Source organism: Prunus persica, chromosome G1 (genome assembly GCF_000346465.2).
Source record: "Prunus persica cultivar Lovell chromosome G1, Prunus_persica_NCBIv2, whole genome shotgun sequence".
NCBI classification, from domain to species: Eukaryota; Viridiplantae; Streptophyta; class Magnoliopsida; order Rosales; family Rosaceae; genus Prunus; species Prunus persica.
In genome coordinates this window covers 30,956,174-30,975,761 of record NC_034009.1, presented here as the reverse complement: position 1 = coordinate 30,975,761, position 19,588 = coordinate 30,956,174, and the positions used below count along the sequence as shown (strand labels likewise).

The window sequence follows — 19,588 nt, the reverse complement described above, 5'->3', positions numbered from 1 at the left end:
TTATCTTATTTTTTTCATAGTTCTGCTCCTTCCTATTTAGAAGCTTGATAGCTTGAACTGTGGGGGATGAACTTAGAGAAATCTGCACTTCCTTTGGATTGGTTCGCATGAGTCTGGACTCAAACTTTGTGTGTTCAGATTGATGCAGCTGGCAGCTTTGGGTTTGTTAGCTTTTGTCAAACTTGCCAATTATTTCTTCTCTGGTCTCTTGCATACGACTTATTAGAGGAGATAAAAATTTGGCAAAACACATCTTGCATCGAACCCTTTCTTTTGTTGTTTTTTGTTGTTGTTACAATCAAAGACATAATCTTGAATTCACTTTAGACATGCGAGTCCGTGAAGTCCAAGACTTTTTTTTTTATTACTCTGCTGCAAGTCAAAGAGGAAGAAGTCCTTTTGAATTCACAAGTGGTGGGTTCACCAACACATTTACATCTTGCATCGAACCCTTTCTTTTGTTGTTTTTTGTTGTTGTTACAATCAAAGACATAATCTTGAATTCACTTTAGACATGCGAGTCCGTGAAGTCCAAGACTTTTTTTTTTATTACTCTGCTGCAAGTCAAAGAGGAAGAAGTCCTTTTGAATTCACAAGTGGTGGGTTCACCAACACATTTACTCTTCATTTCGTTTTGCTTATGTAGTGTCATAGCCCCAGCAATTGACTTCATGTGAATTTGATTCTGACCTGAAGAAGAGCAAAGCTTTCTTCATTGTTCTGAATTTTGATTCAAGGCTTTGCTTTTGATTCAAAGCCAAAAATCATCACGTGGAGGGTTCACCTCCACAAGCTTTTATTTTTTTATTTTTTTCTGTTTACTTTCAGCAAAACATAGTAAACCAAAGGCCTTGCTTTGCTCCAGCTGGATCCCTCACGTATTGGTGCCATTAACAGGTGTCTTTCAATTTGATTAAGACACCCAAAGGATAGAAATCCTTCTCCAAGTGAAGTATGGATTAAACTCCTTATTGATTTGGAACTGCTGGATCATCCAGTGAAGTAAACTTCTTGTCCACATAGGATTGGGTTGTCTTCCTTATAAAAAAAGAAAATATGTGTGCACCAGCAAATAGCCACAAAACGAAAGTCTTAACATTATTCTTCGTTTGCTTCTCCAGACCAGCACATAGCTTTGCTCCCAGACCAGCACATAGCTTTGCTCAAGCCACCTGTTGCCCCATCAAACGGAAGCGGATCTCACGTGGTAACCCACATGCCGTTCCTTAGTTCTTCTCTTTTATTTTATTTATTGATTGAACTAACTAGGACTTTTGTCTACATGGACAGCAATAGCAGTAGCAATAGAAGACCCTCCAATTAATTGGATGCTTCTGGGCTGACTTGGAACCAAAAGAGACAAATCCTCTTATTGTCCATTATGTGCTGTAACTTTCCCAAGGTCAATACCCAAGAGAACCTTGAGACTTTCAATTGACAGGAAGTAGAATTCTACTTCCCTTTTCCTTGCTCATCACCAGCTACACACAAAGGGGAAAATCCTCTTGCTTTCCACGTGGTAGTCTACTCCATAAACTCCCTTCTCTTTTGCTTTTTTTTTTTTGCCTTTTTCCATGTTTCTGACTTTTTGTTCTCTCTTTTTGCATGTATAGACTGTGCTGAGAGATTGAAGGCTTTGGAGATTTCTTTATTTAGTGGAGAAAACCCTTGCTTTTGCTTTAGACACCAAAGAGAAAAACTTGTGGTATTTGCTTTGCCAACTCCTCTTCTTTTTTTGTTTACTATTGCTGTACTTTTACTATTGCCCATCTCCTTTTCTTTTATTCAATTTTCAATCAACCAAGAGAACCATTCAAGAGAGCTTTCACTTTTGGAAAAAGCCAAAGCTTTTTCAAAAAAGACGGAATAACCTCTCAACTTTCAAACCAAAGACATGCAAATGTGCACAAGAAACAAAACCAGCCACTATATTTCTTTTACTTCTTTACTCCTGTTCTTAGTCAAAGCAGATCAAAAGAGGATGGCTGTGCGAAAGTCTCCCTTTGTTTTATTTTTATCTCCTTTTTGTTTCATCTCTGTAAACAAAACACAACAACGAAACCACAATTTTTTTCCTTTTGCTCCACCATCTCTTCCTCCGCTGGCTCTCTTTTTTTTTTTTGTTGGCTTGCTGGCAGCACACACTCATGGGGAAGCAATTCAATTGCCATGAGGCCCTTTTGGTTTTAGATGCTTCATACTGAGGTTTTACGCAGAGACTTGTAATTACAAGCTTTCGTTCTTTGATTTTGATTCCATGGTGCGTTCATCTCTACATCCATGATTTGAGGGATCCTTTGCTCCTGGAAGCGCTTATTCGACGTTGCCTATTGGAATAGACTATGCCATGAAATATGATGATTGAAATCATCATGGAAGGCAATCCTCCCCTGTTGGTTGTGGACCAGATGTTTGAAAACATCGCTGGAGTTATTTGAGCGCAGCCAAGCCTTGGAGAGATTCTTAACTTTGTTTATGATGATTGAAATCATCATAGCCAAGAACCCTTGAGTTGGATGAAACCTAAAGTCTTGAGCAAAAACCAGAAAATTGTGTCATAAAACTGATATTTTTACCTTGAAATGGCTCTTCCCTTTCTGAAGTATGCTTGCTAATTTTTCCTTCATGCGGCTGTTCTCCTTTCTCCTCCTTTTCTTTCCTGCAGCTATTCTCCTCTCTCTGCGTTTTTTTTTGTCCTCCTCTGTTCTCCTCTTCTTCTTTTTTTTCCCTCGTGTCATGCCTCTTATAGAGGCTATCTTATGATGAGTTTGAATTCAAGCTGATGACCACTTCTCAACCGAGATACTTATCTCTTGGTGTTTCAAAACCACTGAAATACATCTATTTTATTTTTAAATGTTTTTCTTGATAAGATTGCAGGGACAAAACAAATTCAATTCTAACCCAAGTCAAACTCTTGGCTAATTGCTTTTGTGAAAATTTTCCGTTCAACAACCCCATATCATTGACTCTTAACCTATGATGCCACATGGGCAGTTTCATCTTTGTTCTTTTCTTTCCCTGTATAAATGGTGTCTTGTCAATGGTCTTTTGTAATAAAATTGGAGGATTCAATGTATAGATCTACGATCTATTTGGTTTTGGTGTTGATTACTACTGGGATTAGGGATATATATTACTACCTAAGCGGGCGAACCCAAGGGAAAAAAAGGTCGATAAAGGGACAGGATCCGAGTTTACACAGGGTGCCCGGCCCGGTATCTTTGTATATGTTGGGCAGGTCGAGACATGCAGAGCCCATACACATGCTCCTACAGCAGGTTTTCAGTTTGTCCCAATTGGTGTGTGGTCGGCCCAACCCTGATTCCTAACCAAATGATTATATCCTCCTTAAAATTTTCTAATCAAACGCTTCACATTCAAAAAAAAATAAAATTGAAAGCATGACTTGAGTTAGACCAGTTGAAGACAGTGAATTCATAGTCTTTACTCCCAATTCGAATTCTTGGTTGTAAATTAAATTAATTTATACTATTGTTTGTATACATAAAATAAATAAATAAAAAGCATACCTTTTAATTATATAGAAAAATATGTTAATTTATAGGAAAATAAGGGTATGGAGGTGAAGCTGCTGGCAGGCAGGCAAAAGTATTAACAGAGGACAGTAACGACGGAAAGAACGGAGGGTTTGAAGGCGTTATCGAAGTGTCAGAAAGCAAGAAGATAATAATTAAGAGGCGAAAAGCCAACCATCATCGATTGGTGAGATTGAGATTGAGAAATGGTTTGACTGACTGATTGATACAAAACAACCTTTTTAAGCATATATCCCACTTTACATTTCGGAAAGTACTTGACAACTTATGAGTACACTAATCACTTCTCACTCACTCACCAAAAAGTCTGTCTCTTTCTCTCTCTCAGCCTCAGAAGCTTGTTAGCCAAACAACAAGATCTAATTTTGTAACCCCCCAAAAACAAAGAAGAAAAAGAAGCAAGATCTAAAGGCAAAGACAAAGTAATGGGTTTCTTTGGTGTTGTGTCATGTGTGTGTTTTCCCTCCTAACACGCCTGCTTCAGATGCCTAACTAACATTTTGCTTCATTCTCCATTACCAAACTGTTTCCTTCTCTGGGATCCAAGCCCCAGCCACCGCTAATCTGATTTATATGCGTTTCTTGCACCTCTGAAATGCCCCCTTCTAGTTAAGGTAAGCTCTTAACATTTCCTGCAATTCAGTGACTTTTTTCTCATTTGGGTTTTGGATAAACGGAGACTTGCCCATGTTTGCTTACTTATTAATTTTCTTTTTTGTCTCTGAAAGATTGACATTCCTTTGAGGGCTGATTATAATCATGTCTGGGGAGATAGAAGAACCCTTTAGTTTTAGCTTTCAGGTACTTCTTTGTTTCCACCTTTTAGTCTGTGCTTGATTGTATATTTTCATTCCAATTTTGTTTGTTTGCAAGTAAAGGTTCATAAAATCTATACCAATCTGAGATTAACTACTTAATCAGGAAAATTTTAGGAATGTTATGAGATATAAAAAGAATTGACCTTTAGGTCGATTATGTAGAACTAACCTTTCCCAATAAAAGAATTTTGGTCATGTTGTAGAAATTTTTTAAGTGTCGGCAAAAGTCATGGAATTGGATATTGTAATGAATTGTGATCTGCTTTTCTGATTTGATTGATTTTCAGCAGAGGTGTCCAAAAACTGATATAGTAATGCATACAAAATTTCCCACAAAGTGCATGAATTAAAAAATTTGTTTAGCGATTCAATCTGTTTTATAGTCATTCCAATAACAGCCACTTGTTTGGAATGGACAGTCAGACTCTTTACACTCTGGTTCCATATCATTTGGGAGGTTCGAAGATGAAGCGTTATCTTGGGAAAAGAGATCATCTTTCTCACATAACAGATATGTTGAAGAGGTTGAAAAATGCTTGAAACCAGGTTCAGTTATTAAGAAGAAAGCTTACTTTGAAGCTCATTTCAAAAAGAAGGGTCTTCCCAAACCAAATTTACCCGAGTGTCATCATGGTACAGATTATCAAGTCTGTGAAAATGATGTCTTGGAGAGTGGTGCTTACAGGGAAGAATTTGAACATGGAAATGAAGGCAGCAGTTATGCTCAATTTGATGAGAGCCCGGATGGTTCAGAGTATCATGGAGACTGTAGTGTTGTGACCGAATGTGAAAAAGAAGATCCTGAAGTTTTATTGTCTAGTCCTCAGAAGGTATCTTCCTTAAAGGATGATGATATTTTGGTCGATGGTGCTGTTGAAGATGCAAATTCTGAGGAAACACATCAACCTGGAAAGGATTGTGACGAATTTTCTTCAACTATTGATGAACCAGAGACTGATGTAAATAAGAATCATAATGGTGATGCAGCGAATGCTTATGAATCTTCTAACCCTGTTAATATATGCCCCAAGACTGAAGCAGCTAAGAAAATTGATAGCACTATTGTAGAAACTTGGCAAAGTGCTTCTCCAAAGGTTTGGGCTCCTAAGAATACTTTCATCATAATAAGACATTTTTCTTTAGTTAGTAATAGTACTTACTATAGACTCTCTTGCATTAAAATCTAGATGTAATTATATCTGACCAAAAACAATATGGATATAATTATAACATTATAGCATCTAGATATGCGCTTCCGGACTTACTTTCCTTTTGTTGTTTGAGAACCAATGCTATGTTGCTTATACTCCTTGTGTCCTATCTAGTTGAAGGATGCAAAAGAATCCAAAACTTCCAAGCCCAGAGTCAATTCTAAGGCCAGCATTTCTCAGGTCCAGAGAAGCATTTCTTCTGAGGCATCTAAAGATCCTACAAAGAATTCTAATACAAGAGAAAGAGAGGGCACACGGAGGAGAACGGAAAAAGAAAAGCTGTCATCAAAAACTGCCATTCCATCAACACATTCTGGACGCAGAACTTCAAAATTAGAGGTAAGCATTGTTCATGATACGTATTTACCACTAAAATGCCAAAATAAGATAAAGGTATTTCATGTCCTCGTATTTATGATGTTCTTCACCCTCTAAATGGTGTACTATATACATATTAGTTTCCCAATAATGGTATGCCTTTGGATACTGCAATCCTTTATTTATTATTTATCATTGCCTTTCTCTTTTTTTCTTCCACACAGGAATCTAGAGATCTGAAGGGAAAATCTGTTCATGAGAGTACAAGGTAATATACTGTTTTTTGCAAGTAGAAATCCTGCATGCTTTATTGAATGGAACCTCATATATCCTTCTTACATTGTTATAGTGATAAAGAGTCACGAGGCAAGAAACTTGATGAACCTCAACCTCCGGCATTCAAGCCTGACCCGAGAAGATACCAAACAACAAACAGGTATATTAACATTTCTTATTCAATGCTGTTAGATGTTTCTATCTCTCGAACTGTTGAATTTTGATGGAAATCACCTTTCCCTTTTCCTTTCTCATACAGGCTTAACCACAGAGTCAATTTGACCAAGTCTGATACGAGATCAAGTGTTGCAACTTTCAATTTCAAAAGTTCTGAACGAGCAGAAAGGAGGAAAGAGGCAAGCCAGCATGTATTTTTCTGAATTTGCAGTTCCTTTAGATTTTGGGTTTAGATATATGGCTTACAACATTGAATTGACTTGTTCCTTTGTCCTTGTGGCTCATACAATCCAGTTTTCCATGAAGTTGGAAGAAAAAATGCACGCTAAGGAAGATGAGATCAGTAAGATCCAAGCAAGAAAGCAGGTAAAGAAATTATTCAATTACTGTCTTCTGTATATAATGCTGAATTGTTCGACAATTTCAGTGTGGGATGCATTAGTATGTTGAAAAAGATAATTATGTTTTTCAAATGATTAGAATGCTATGTTATGCTTGGTACAATGATGCAGATGTTGTGGGTCTAATCTATTCCTGGACTTTTGAATGCTAAAGTTTATATAGTTACCCATAAATCAGGCAAATGTTCGATGATAATGCAACTCAAATATTCCTGATTGCATGCTTTTGAAACTTCTCTTAAGAATCTCAATGGGTTTAGGTTGCTGTTATGCGGCAGGAAAAGACAGAAGCTGAGATTAAACAATTCCGGAAAAGCCTCAACTTCAAAGCAGCACCAATGCCTTCTTTCTACAATGTAGCTATGACTTCAGGGCCTGATGGAAACAAGGTAAATAAATGTCTTCCATTGCATTTTTAAGACAGGAGATAGATTCCAAGTGAATCAATGAGGCCAAGTTTGAATTAGAGCTTAAATTCCAATTCACTCGTGAAAATGGATGTCAAATATGTTGCGAGATAGAGAATGACTTGTGGTGTTCTAAATCATGATTAGTTGTTCTTTCTTTGCACCAAACATTCCATTTCTATGTCTTTCAGGCTGCATCTACCAAATTCTCTAAAGTACAAGGCAAGTCAACAAGTCCAGGGAGTGGAGCTGCTGCAGGATTGGCCTCATATTCAGAGGTAGGAAAGGATGAAGATCCCACTGCTAGTGCTCCTGTAAGCACAACTGAATCACATGATGCCTCAGGAGAAACCAACTTATCCCAAGATACGAAAACAAAAAGTGAAGGCAGCAGGATGAAAGAAAAAGAGAAGGATGCTAGTGTGCAGAAACAGCGGTTGTTAGAAAGTGGTAAGGTGGCAAAAGGTCGGAAAAGTGAGGGGAAGCAGAAAGTGGGAGGCGAAAGAAATAACAGAGAGATGTCAAGGAAGGGTATGAAAGGCATCGGTTTCAGAAGCAGTTCCAGAATGGGTCATCTAACAGTTGGTGTTGCCTCATGAATGAAGGGTCCTTGTTCCTTTTGTCATCCCATCATCCATAGTATGCTTCAATTTATGGTATTGGTGACAACCATTATTACTATTAGTGATCATCAAAATCAGCTGTTGAGGCTAGCGTTTCCCTTTGCTATCACTTTTAGAGTCCCACAGACAGTTTTATCCATGCAAAGCTTGTAACAAAAGCATATAAGCTGAATAGACATAATAATAATGGTTGCGCTGTTTTGAGGGGCTAACATTGCCTAGGCTTGGCCCTCTTGCCACCTTATAAATATGATAAATTGAAATTGATTAAATTATATTATTCATCAGGTAGATTGTAATGAAAGCAAGTTCTCTTTCAATCAAAGTATGTCTCTTTGAAATGGATTAGCGAGTTTGTTGCTGGCACAGAACAGAACAGAGCTTTTCTATGGTCATTCAATTGAAATTCTATCACAAAAAATGAATAATTTTTGCAGTGGCATGGAACCTTGACCCATCTTTTTATGGATCAGATCTCGGATGTCTCAAGATTTTCTGCCTTCCCACTAAATAATATGACAAGTCACAGTCTCAATGCTTTTGAATTCCCTTATGTTTGATAAAATGTTGGGAATCTTCTGCTTAAAAAGGTTGTGTGGGTTGGAATGTCGTAGGGAGGAAGATAATACTCCTTCTGTCTCTACTCTACTTTTGACTCTAAGCAGTAAGTACCAACCAAAGGACCCCACCACCATAGCAAACCTATTCTATTATCTTGATATGCATACTGCGTTAGTGGTTGCAACTCTTAACAACCACGTTTGAAAACTTTAACCTTTGTTTAGCCTTTATTGTTCTTTTAGCAGACCAATTTTATTAATTTACAAGACATAAAATGGACCTTGAAATGTAATGGAACTGCGCTTAGCTCCATTTGGTTTGCCATGCATTTAAAAAGTTTGAATGAAGACAAAAAACTGAAAGGAAGGAGCCTAAAGGAGGATAAGGAAGGCATCTTGAAGTTTCCGTTCCATTAAGCCTATTGGTTGTTGTCCGCTGCGCGCAATCACCAAGACAGGTGATGTAATATTTCAATTTGGAGGTTATGCGTCGCATTAAGACAAAACATAAGCAATATAATATTAATTCTATGTAATCATCATCATCATCGTTATCACTTGTTCTGTTTCTCTCACCTCATTTCTGCAACTGCAACTAAATACATACCACTCTTAGATCAATCAATCTCATGAAACATGTACCATACAAATATTTAACATGATTGATTTCCATTAAACCAAAACATGATGATATTTGATCATGACACGCAAATTGTGACCAGCTCCAGCTAGCTAATTCATTGATTAAAATATGAAGAAGAAGAATAAGAAGAAGATTGTTACAGAAAACTAGAGAAAAAAGAAGAAGACAAATACAAGTAGAATATTGGTGGTGGCAATAGTGTTGAAGAGGGTGGATGATCTTGTAATGAGGGGGGTTGCTGATGAAGCGTCTCCGTTTCCGCGAGCACCGTTTTTGAAGTAGAATGGGAAATAGGGAAGGATGGGGTCAGGAGGGGGATTGGCACCAGAACCATATCCACCACCACCATTGTAAGTGGATGGAGGAGGGTTGTAAGAGGAATATCCCGATCCAGTTGGGTTATTGTAGACGGTCGGAGGAGGAGGGTATGAGCCGGTTTGAGTCGACGGCGGAGGCGGTGTTGCGGTGGTCACCGGAGTAGTGCTGCCGGTGCCGGTAGGTGGAGGATAACATGGATATGCGCAGGGATTATCCGAAGTTGTTGTCGCCGGGAAGCTGAGAAGAATGGAGACCAGGAAGAGGGTTGAGAATGAGAGAATAAGTGGGTTTATTATGTTATCAGCAGCAGCAGCAGCAGCCATGGTGATGGTGTGTTAAAAAGGGTTTGTGGATGGAAAGGTTTTGAGGAAATGTAGAAATGAATAAGAGAAAGGAGAAAGGGGGTTGGAGAAGAAAACAAAGTATAACAAGTGGAGTGGGTGAGTGGTGGTGGAGGTAAGCTGTTTGCTATTAGGAGGGGGAGGAGACTATGAGAGTCTTGTCACGACTCAAGAAAAACAGAGAAAATAGAAAAGGATCCATATATACAAAAGGAAGTTGTATCTAGCTACTTTTGACAAATATTCAATTCTAACCTTTAAAAGACATTTTTTAAGTAAGTTACTTTCTTAGAGTTGACAAATTCTTAATGATTTTTACATACTTTATAAAGTTAAGTAACAAACTTTCATATACTTTTGTCATAGAGTTTTATAGACTTTTAAATACTTATTTTTTTAATTTATTTTACAAATAACATTTATCTTTTATGTTGAATGAACTAGTCGGCATACATTAAACAAAAAATTAGGAAACAAAAAAACAATTGGATACAAATCCTTATTAATTGTGTATATTTTCATAATAGCTTATAGGTAAAATGCATCCAATGCACCTTTTAAATTTTTATTTATCAAAATCTAATCACATAGATAAGTAACATATTCTTATCAAAAGAAATAAATATTACTCAATCATCAATAATATTTCATAAACACTTACAAATCAACAGAAATGGTCATATTACAACTTACAAGAGTCTATATTCCCGCAATTCTCCTAGCCTAATACATGGGATGTAATCAAATTGAGAATATTATATGAAAAAATTATCCACCTAACTAATTATGGGTTAAGAAACAGTACCTAAATAATAAATTAATGGGTTTAAGGGCAAAAAATTATATAAAAAAATATTGTATGCAAACATAGCATATAAGACAATCAATATAATAAAATATTTATATGCAAACATAGCTTTGTGATGAATTATTGATAAGCTTCAGGATGCAAGCATGAAGAAAAGAATAGAAGAAATATTCATCAATAGAGGGAAAGTACACATGTGGATGAGAAGAGAAGAAAAACATTCAAGATTTTTTACTAACCTGAAGGAAGTGGATGACAAGATGGGATACCAAAGTGGAGCCCTAACCATAAAGAAAAAAGATATATCTACTTGCTACTTGATATAATGAGGGAAGAAAGAATTGGAGACGTTTTGGTTCTATCTTCCTAGCTTCCCAATATTTTCATAAAGTCTGGTGTAAATTAGCAAGACTTTTGGTAGTAAGAATTAGCTTCAAAAGTATTGAAAAGTCATTTATTTCACAAAGTTTTTAAAAGTCATTTATATTTTGGATACCTCAAAACTTTTACATACTCTTTAAAACTCATAATTGAATACAACTAATGATCCAAAACTTCTAGTCGATAGAACTATGAATTCCTAGTTTATAGGAATAAGGGAACGAGAGGAATTTTAAGACAATTAGAGACACAAAAGGAAGAAGCTAAGGAACTGCTTTGAGTTCTGCTTTCAGAATTGCTTGATTCATTTCAATGAATAACTTACGTATTTATACAAAGTTCGGTTGCTAAAATTAACTAAACTAAAATAGTAAATTATTTTAAGCCATAAAAAATGAATGGCCAAAAATCTTACTTATTTTGAAACAATTAACTTTTTATGGTTTATAACAATTCGTTATAAACCATTAGTTTTTATGGTTTTAAATAATTTAATAATATAATATAATATAATAAATTATAATTATATTATATTATGTTTATTTTTGTTGGTAGATCCTCCTGAATCATGGCTCCCCCATTTAAGATGCTTGAGCTCCTGGTCAAGCTAAATTGAGATGAGGAAACTCTATTATTGCCTTGTCCCGAATATACCATTTCGACTTGCTAGGAAGTTGACATTTTCTATCAATACAGAAATATTCATACTTTCCATGTCGAGTCTCACGAACCTTCTGTTCCAATAGACAATCCTCCTACAAAGGATCTTCTCGTTTAATCCGCAACTCATCAACTGATGAAAGACGAGTGTCTTCTTCGGGATCATCATCAAGTAGAGATGGCTTAAAAAGTTTAATATTCTCGGGATTGATGACTGAGTACATATGCATGTATGGTGGTAATTCAAGTTGAAAGGCATTATCACCAATTTGTTTGATGATCTTGAACGGTCCATAACGAATAGGCTTCAGTTTCTTGCCTTCACCAGTTAGCCGCTCCTTTACAAGGTGTAACCATACTAGGTCACCTTCTTTGAAATTACATGGCACACGATGCTTATCGTGGCGAGCTGGTTGGTCACTCATAGTGAATGCTAAATCAAAAGGACTCTGGGGTAAATAACCCAAACAAACCTCAAATGGAGATTTGAGTGTGGAGCCATGAATTGCTCGGTTGAAAGCAAACTGTAAGTAAGGGAGACTTTCATCCCAAGTCCTCGGATGCTTGGAATTGTAACCCCATAACAAGTGTACCATAGTCCGATTTACGACCTCCGTTTGCCCATCTGTCTGTGGATGAAATGCAGTACTTCTTTTCAATCTGGTATCCATCATTCCCCATAATAACCTCCAGAAATGGCCTAAGAATCGACCGTCTCTATCAGAAATAATCGATGTAGGTAAGCCAAAATGCTTCCAAACATGTTGGAAAAATAACTTAGCAGCTCCTTCTCTAGTAACGGTCTTCTTGCATGGAATGAGAATCACCATCTTACTGAAACGATCTACCACCACAAACAAGTAGTCATTTCCAAACTTAGTTTTAGGCAATCCACCTAAGAAATCCATCAAGATACTCTCCCAAGGTCGGCTAGGTACTGGTAATGGAAGATACAGTCCTAACTTTTTGTTGGAAGGCTTTGATGTGTTGCATAGAGCACAACCTCGAATATATCGTGAAACATCGAGATGCATTTTTGGCCAATACACATAGCGACGAAGATTCAATAAAGTTTTCTCAACTCCAAAATGCCCTGCTACTTTGGAAGTATGAGCCTCACGAATCCACTGTAATCTGTCACCATCTTCTGGAATGCACAATTGTGTTCCCTTGTAATTAGTCCATCCCTAACTTAGAACTCACTAGTCTGTCCTTGTTGTAGCTTGACATAGGCTGAGTTGAAATCAGTATCTGTGTCATACCCTTTGGCATGTTCAGAAGGAACAATGGGTTGGATTTGCATAGCCACCAGCAATGCGGAACTAACTGGTGTAGGTGGTCTAGATAACATATATGCCAACTTGTTAGTTGCTCATTTCTTGTATTTTATCACAATATTGAATTGTTGTAGGTAAGACATCTATTTCATATGGCGAGCTTGCTGCAACTTAGACTGTGTAGTTAAAAACTAAAAAGATTTATGATCTGAGTGAACTACAACCTCCTTTCCCAACAAGTAAGCTCTCGAATGTTTCACTGCTTGATGCATTACTTACAACTCCTTGTCATAAGTCGGATAATTCAATACCGATCCACTAAACATCTCAGAATGTTATGCAACTGGTTTCCTATCCTTAAATAATATGGCTCCCAGGGCATAGTTTGATGCATATGCTTCTACTTCAAATGGTTTCTGCATATTAGGTAATGCTAGTACTAGGCCTATGTAATCTTTCGTTTCAACAATTGGAAAGATTCTTGATGGTTTCTCGACCATTCAAACTTTTGATTGGCCTTTGTAAGTGAATGTAAGGGTGCTGCAATTTGTGAAAAGTGTCGAATAAACTTTCGCAAATATTGACATGCACCTATAAAGCTCCGAACTTCAGTCACTGTATTGGGTGTAGGCCATTGAGAAATCACCTGCACTTTCTCTAGGTCCACTTTCAGTTCTCCTGCGCCAACAATGAATCCTAGGTATATTTCCAAATTCACACTTCTTACGATTTAACTATAACTGATTTGTTCGTAGAACCTCTAAAACTTGAGTAATATGATGAAGATGGTCTTCCCATGTGATATCAATATGTCATCCAAGTATACAATGACGAAGTCGTCAATGAAAGGACAGAGTACCTCATTCATCAATCGCATGAAAGTAGCTCGAGCATTGCATAATCCGAATGGCATGACTAACCACTCGAACAGCCCCTGCTTTGTTTTGAATGTAGTCTTTCAAGTATCTTCTTCATGGATGCGGACTTGGTGATAACCAGATTTGAGATCAAGCTTAGTGAAGTAGCGTGCACCATGTAGTTAATCTAGCAGGTCATCAATCCTTGGCAATGGATATCGATTCTTGATGGTTATTTTGTTGAGTGCCCTATAATCAACACACATACGCCAGCCTCCGTCTTTCTTAGGCACAAGTAACACTGGCCAACCACATGGTGAGCAGCTAGGTTTGATGACTCCTTGTTCAAGAAGTCCTTGAACTTGCTTCTTGATCTCTTCTGTCACAGAAGTACAGTATAAACCCAAGTTTGGTAGAGGTGAATCTCCTACCAACTGGATCTCATGCTCCACAGCTCTCCGTGGTGGCAAACCCTGCACATCATGAAATAAGTCCTTGAACTTCTTCTGTAATTTCCCTATGTCTGAGCATTGTGTAGGAGATAAAGACAATGTAGACAATGTCACAGCTCCAGAACTTTGATTTTGCGATCGAATCATCAATAAAACAAATCGCCCACATAAATTGACTAACCTCTTGGCTTGGTTAGCTGTCAGCAAATTATCTGTAAGTAAATGATTTGTAGCGTGAGGCTTGCAAGCGTTGATGTGGAACTCCTTCCCATCTTTCACAAGTCGATACTTGCAAAGCCTCTAATAGTGAATGGCATCTCAGTCCCATAAATATGGACTGCCTAATATAACTTGGCAAACATCCAAAGGAACCACCTCACATGTCTCCTCATCGATATATCGATTAGTGATAGCAAATTTGAAGGTACATTGCTTCGTGATCTGTAAGTCAACGTCCTTCTGAATCCATCCTAGCGGGTACAGCTTAGGATGTAGTGTGGTGTTTAAACCCACTTTTCTTACTAAAGCCTCTGAAATCAAGTTTTTCTGACTTCCAGGGTCAATAATAGCTTGTACAACACTTTGCTTCACCTGAATATTCACATGAAACAACTCTTCACGGTTGTACATGTCTTCAGTATCTGCTCATCTTATCATAAGGGTAAGTGTAACATCAGGTTGCTTCAACTCTGAAAGCTCTTCTGCCTGTTGTGCGGTTAAGGTGGCTTTTCTGTCATTTCTCCCCTGGTAGTTTTTCTCTTGCTTTGGCCGCAACTCAGGATGAAGTATCCAGCAATTGTCTTTGGCATGTCTGCTGGTTTGACAGTGATCGCAGTAGACCTTCTATGTCTGACCTTCCTTGCTCTGCTTCCCCTTTTTCTGCTAGTTAGTTTTGTTGACAGGTTTTTATATGTCATCCTTCTTATCAGTTCTTTTATTTTTTTGCCTCAATGGTGATGGCCTTCACAATAACTGGCAAGACCTCCGGTATACTTCATGAAAACGTCATAGTCGTCGACGTCAATGTCCAGAACCATAGCTTGGTTGTGGAACTCTGTTGTATACTCTTGTACAGGCTGCCCAAATCTTTGTCTAAAGTGTTGCCACTTATACCATCTTTCATCTTCATAGCCAACTGGATAAAATTGTTTTCTCAAAAGCTTTTTGAAGTTCTTCCAAGTCAATTTTGAGACATCATACCATCTCTGATAGGACTTCCATCATGTAAGGGCATGGCTTGAAAGTTTCAAACTCGCAAATTTTAATTTTTGCACATTACAATACCTATAAACTGCAAAATAAGTTTCTAATGTGTCTATCCAGTTATCTAGCTTTTCAGGATCAACATCTCCTTATATATATAGGGATGTTAACCTTAAAATCAATCTTTAAGGTATCAATAGAATTTTTATTGTCACCTGATTCAGCTTCCTTTTTCGTTGGATTAGCTTATGTGTCGTATTCATCTTCGCTATCCTCAACAACCTTTTTCTTAAGCTTTTGATCAAGCTCAGATGAAGTTGATGGACGTGAAGATTTTTCAGTCTTCAAACTCTCCACGTGTTTAAGGATTGATGCGGACAAATTTTCAACTTGTTGCTCAATTTTAGTGATGCGATCACCATCACTAGATGTATCCTGTTTGTTTTCTCCAGTCATAATGTCTCTCTTGGACCTTGGCTTTCGGTGTACGAGCAAAGGACCTAAAAGTTCTTCTCCAGAAGTTTTGCGTTGGTTGCGAGTTGAGACCATAAACCATCGTCACCCTCTCGGATCTGGTGCTCTGATACCATTTGATCCAAAACTTCTAGTCGATAGAACTATGAATTCCTAGTTTATAGGAATAAGGGAACGAGAGGAATTTTAAGACAATTAGAGAAACAAAAAGAAGAAGCTAAGGAACTGCTTTGAGTTTTGCTTTCAGAATTGCTTGATTCATTTTAATAAATAACTTACGTATTTATACAAGGTTCGGTTGCTAAAATTAACTAAATTAAAATAGTAAATTATTTTAAGCCATAAAAAATGAATGGCCTAAAATCTTAGGCATTTTGAAACCATTAACTTTTTATGGTTTATAACAATTCGTTATAAACCATTAGTTTTTATGGTTTTAAATAATTTTATAATATAATATAATATAATAAATTATAATTATATTATATTATGTTTATTTTTGTTGGTAGATCCTCCTGGATCAACTAAACTTTTAAAGACTATTTAAAAGTCATAATTGAATACCTTCAGACTTCTAAACTCATTAAAAGTTAGAATTAGATATACCCCTTAATTTTAGCAGTATAATTAGAAGATGTCACACTCGTACATGAAACTTGGATACTACTAGTTATTCAATGTTGATACCAATTTCAATATGAAAAGAAAAATTAAAATAAACAAAACTTTCTGCATCGAAAAGTCATATAGGAACACCCGGCGCCTATTCCTATATGAGTAGATAAAATAAAGAAAAGATTAGATAAAAAGGTTGGATATGTGGTTTAGGCCCTTTGACAACTACACCCGAGTCGACGGCCACCACTTGTTCCGGCGGAGGAGCCCGAAGTGGCATGCTTTAAGGTCATGGGCCATTATGTCTTTCTCTCTCTCTCTCTCTCTAAGTGGAACGCGTGGCATGAGGAAATTGACTTGGGTCCCGTACTAGTAAATTAGTTAGAAGAACTTAGCCCCCACTTGGGGGAGCTTTATGCGGGGGCGTACCTACTACCTACTGTCTGTGACAGAAGAGAAGAGAAGGTTGTAGACTTGTAGTCTAGCTAGTAATAATAATAATGCCCTAGCCCTACGAACAAGGCAGCCTTATATGACTAGATTATTTTATTTTTATGAAGATCCGAATTTGAATCTCATTACTAATTGTGAACTGCTAAAACCGGGAATATAATAGTTAATAGTTGAGTGACTTGGATGAAAACAGACTACCCTTTTCTCGGTAGCAATCGTCGTTTTGGTCATCTCATGTTTTAAAATAATTAAAGTAAATGTCAATAATAACCTTCTCTCTCCCAAATTCCATGGTATTGTATCATGTTCCCAGCTATTTACTTGAAACTTGTGTTAATCTCTGCTGTCTTGGATCTTGCCAAACTCTCCAAAGGCATCGATGGAGTTTCGAAATGCTTAATTAATGAGTTGTTAATCTTTGATTAATTATCATTAGACTATAATATAAGGAGGAACATTCTTGAGTATAATAGGTTCTTAAATATGATGCACAAAACTAACTAGTCCTTTATTAAGTCACGAGTATTGACTACGTTGTATGATGTCTATCTCAAAGATATCTCCATCCGAAATTGATTCATGGTTTTCAATTTTATATTACCAAAGTAGAAGCACAAATGAAAGTTTGTTTGGGTGTGAGGTGCGTAAATGGCCATGTGGATTGTCAACCTTAGTCACTAAATTCTACACCTAACCATGTTCTTATATATAAAAGCTAGTGAGAAATTTGAGAATGGAATCATGGAGAGACAGAGACAGGTGTTTAAATTGCATTTCAAAAGCGTCCAAAATGTGATTCATGACTTTCTTCGCTACTTACGCAAATTTAAGGCACAGCTGGAAAAAGAAGACGTCAAAAGTAAGTGATGAGAGCTCGGTTGAGTGTGTTTGACGAACAAGTTCTCGTGTAGCCGCCCACAACCGAACATAATAAACTGGATCGCTCACTAAATACCATTCGTTTCTATTTCTTAAACCTTGATCATGCAAACGAATACAAGGTAAAATAAGATAAAGCCTCCATTAGGTTCATTAACTAGGCATCAAACTCATTTAGTTTCATCAAGATTCTGTGGTCCTAAATAAAATAAAAAGATAAAATGTTCGCGTATCTACACAATGTCAACATCTAAATAGAATCAAATAATAATATCGTTATCGTAATTTTAAGTTTGCACATGTTAATGGTTGATTGTATATCTATTAATTTTAAGAAAATACATGATTTGCATCCCGACAAAAGACCGAAATTGAATACAATATAAGATAATTTTACTTACCAACCAAAATATATAATTGTATGTAATGGAAAGGGTAACTTTCATTTTACTCGGAAAATGAAAGGTATACGCAAATTAAATTATATCTGAATTATTTTTATAAGGAGTGACGTAGGTATGAATATGATGAGGAGACTCTATTCTTTATATACTTTGGAATTTGTGGTTTAACAAAGGATAATGCTTTCGGTCATCTATAGAAAGAGGCGAGGGTGTTATGTCAAAAAAGGTCCATTGAAACCTCTAAAGGTAGCATTATTTGATCCAACAGTACAGGCTGTTGTGCTTCCTTATTGTCAACCAAACAGTCTGTATATAATAACAAAAATGCTACTTTCCGGATTATACAATTTTATATACAAACCAACAAATAAAGAATATATATAAATTTTTCTATGTGGACTTATGAATGTTATTATCATACAAATATCAAATATTTTCTACTACTTTTTTGAATGATATTTATACAGTAATAACTTTCGAGTATATATATGAGAGAATGACTGATATATATATATATATATGCATCAGTTTTCTTTCTTTGTTTGTTGTTTTGGTGGGAGTCAATGTGAGAGAGAGGTAGGCTCCTCCCCAAGGGCCCCAACTCACTCAACTTGTTAGTTAGGCTTAGGACAATATTTGATTTGATCATTTACCCATCAGCTACCAACTATTGCATTATCCTTGATCGAGCCAATCACACTGTACAGCGTGGCAAGGCATCTAAATTCATAATCACATTCTTACTAAATTAAGCCATGGTTTATCTCCAATTGAAGCATGAAGGGGTAAGTAGATAAGGACAAGTAAATCTTGATTAAAGTTAATAATCACACACCAAACAAACCAACCCTATGAGGCTGTGAATATGGACGGACGAGGACGACCCACCATCTAGTTGGCTTGCCTATAAAACCCAAGATCATGTATATGGATGTGAAAAAGAGACATGCACTAAAAAGCTTGCGGGACCCTTTACATAGTTTGGTGAAACCGAAGTTGATCTCTTCTTGTTCTAAAAGCACACAGAAAGACATGGCGCTTGCACATACGACACGTCGCCAGAATGGAATGACTTCTGACATCAAGATCAGATGGTTGGCATTTTGAAGTTTGCATGTCACTGACCGACAGGCCCACGTACTAAAACTAGGCAAGCCATGTGAACCTTCCTAATTGGACATCAATTCACACGCGTCACCTTCACTGGATGAACGCTCAAACTTTTTTCAAACTGTACAAGAAGAACAAATTAATCTCCTATTGCTATATAAAATACAATAACGATATTGTTCGTTTTAGATTAAACTAGAGGAATGATCTAAACCTTTTGGCAAAGCAGATTGCGAAAATTGTGTGTTTTGGTTTTGGAATGATCTAACCTTGTCTAGTGTTGGCAATTGGTGACCAGTTTCTATCTATCTATTATTAACTTTGGCCGCCCCAACGCAACTAGCGCATAATACAAAGGCATC

At 36.8% G+C, this 19,588-nt stretch overlaps 2 protein-coding genes across 6 annotated transcripts; one reads left to right on the top strand and one right to left on the bottom strand.

Moving 5' to 3' along the window:
* LOC18790038 (protein WVD2-like 7) lies at positions 3,609-8,113 on the top strand. 5 transcript variants are annotated; one of them, XM_020555154.1, is made up of 10 exons: positions 3,609-4,174; positions 4,289-4,361; positions 4,798-5,472; positions 5,770-5,928; positions 6,132-6,175; positions 6,257-6,343; positions 6,443-6,551; positions 6,655-6,726; positions 7,022-7,150; positions 7,360-8,113. In XM_020555154.1, the coding sequence occupies exons 2-10, from the start codon at positions 4,320-4,322 to the stop codon at positions 7,765-7,767; spliced, it is 1,725 nt and encodes a 574-aa protein (XP_020410743.1). In that variant the 5' UTR covers positions 3,609-4,174; positions 4,289-4,319; the 3' UTR covers positions 7,768-8,113. The 5 variants fall into 5 exon arrangements, with proteins under 5 accessions (XP_020410743.1, XP_020410739.1, XP_020410738.1 ...); XM_020555150.1 differs by having other exon boundaries at positions 3,611-4,174; positions 5,704-5,928; positions 6,443-6,539; positions 7,360-8,071; XM_020555149.1 differs by having other exon boundaries at positions 3,611-4,174; positions 5,704-5,928; positions 7,360-8,071.
* LOC18791912 (classical arabinogalactan protein 4) lies at positions 8,897-9,871 on the bottom strand. The gene has a single exon (XM_007223547.2). The coding sequence runs from the start codon at positions 9,633-9,635 to the stop codon at positions 9,141-9,143; it is 495 nt and encodes a 164-aa protein (XP_007223609.1). The 5' UTR covers positions 9,636-9,871; the 3' UTR covers positions 8,897-9,140.

What these genes read in the sequence shown, in the direction of transcription:
- LOC18791912 (XM_007223547.2), bottom strand. Translation starts at nt 9,635, where the DNA reads ATGGCTGCTGCTGCTGCTGCTGATAACATAATAAACCCACTTATTCTC.
- LOC18790038 (XM_020555149.1), top strand. Translation starts at nt 4,320, where the DNA reads ATGTCTGGGGAGATAGAAGAACCCTTTAGTTTTAGCTTTCAG. An exon ending in CCTTTAGTTTTAGCTTTCAG is followed by an intron (nt 4,362 to 4,797) that starts GTACTTCTTTGT and finishes TGGAATGGACAG; the next exon opens with TCAGACTCTTTACACTCTGG. An exon ending in TCTGTTCATGAGAGTACAAG is followed by an intron (nt 6,176 to 6,256) that starts GTAATATACTGT and finishes ACATTGTTATAG; the next exon opens with TGATAAAGAGTCACGAGGCA.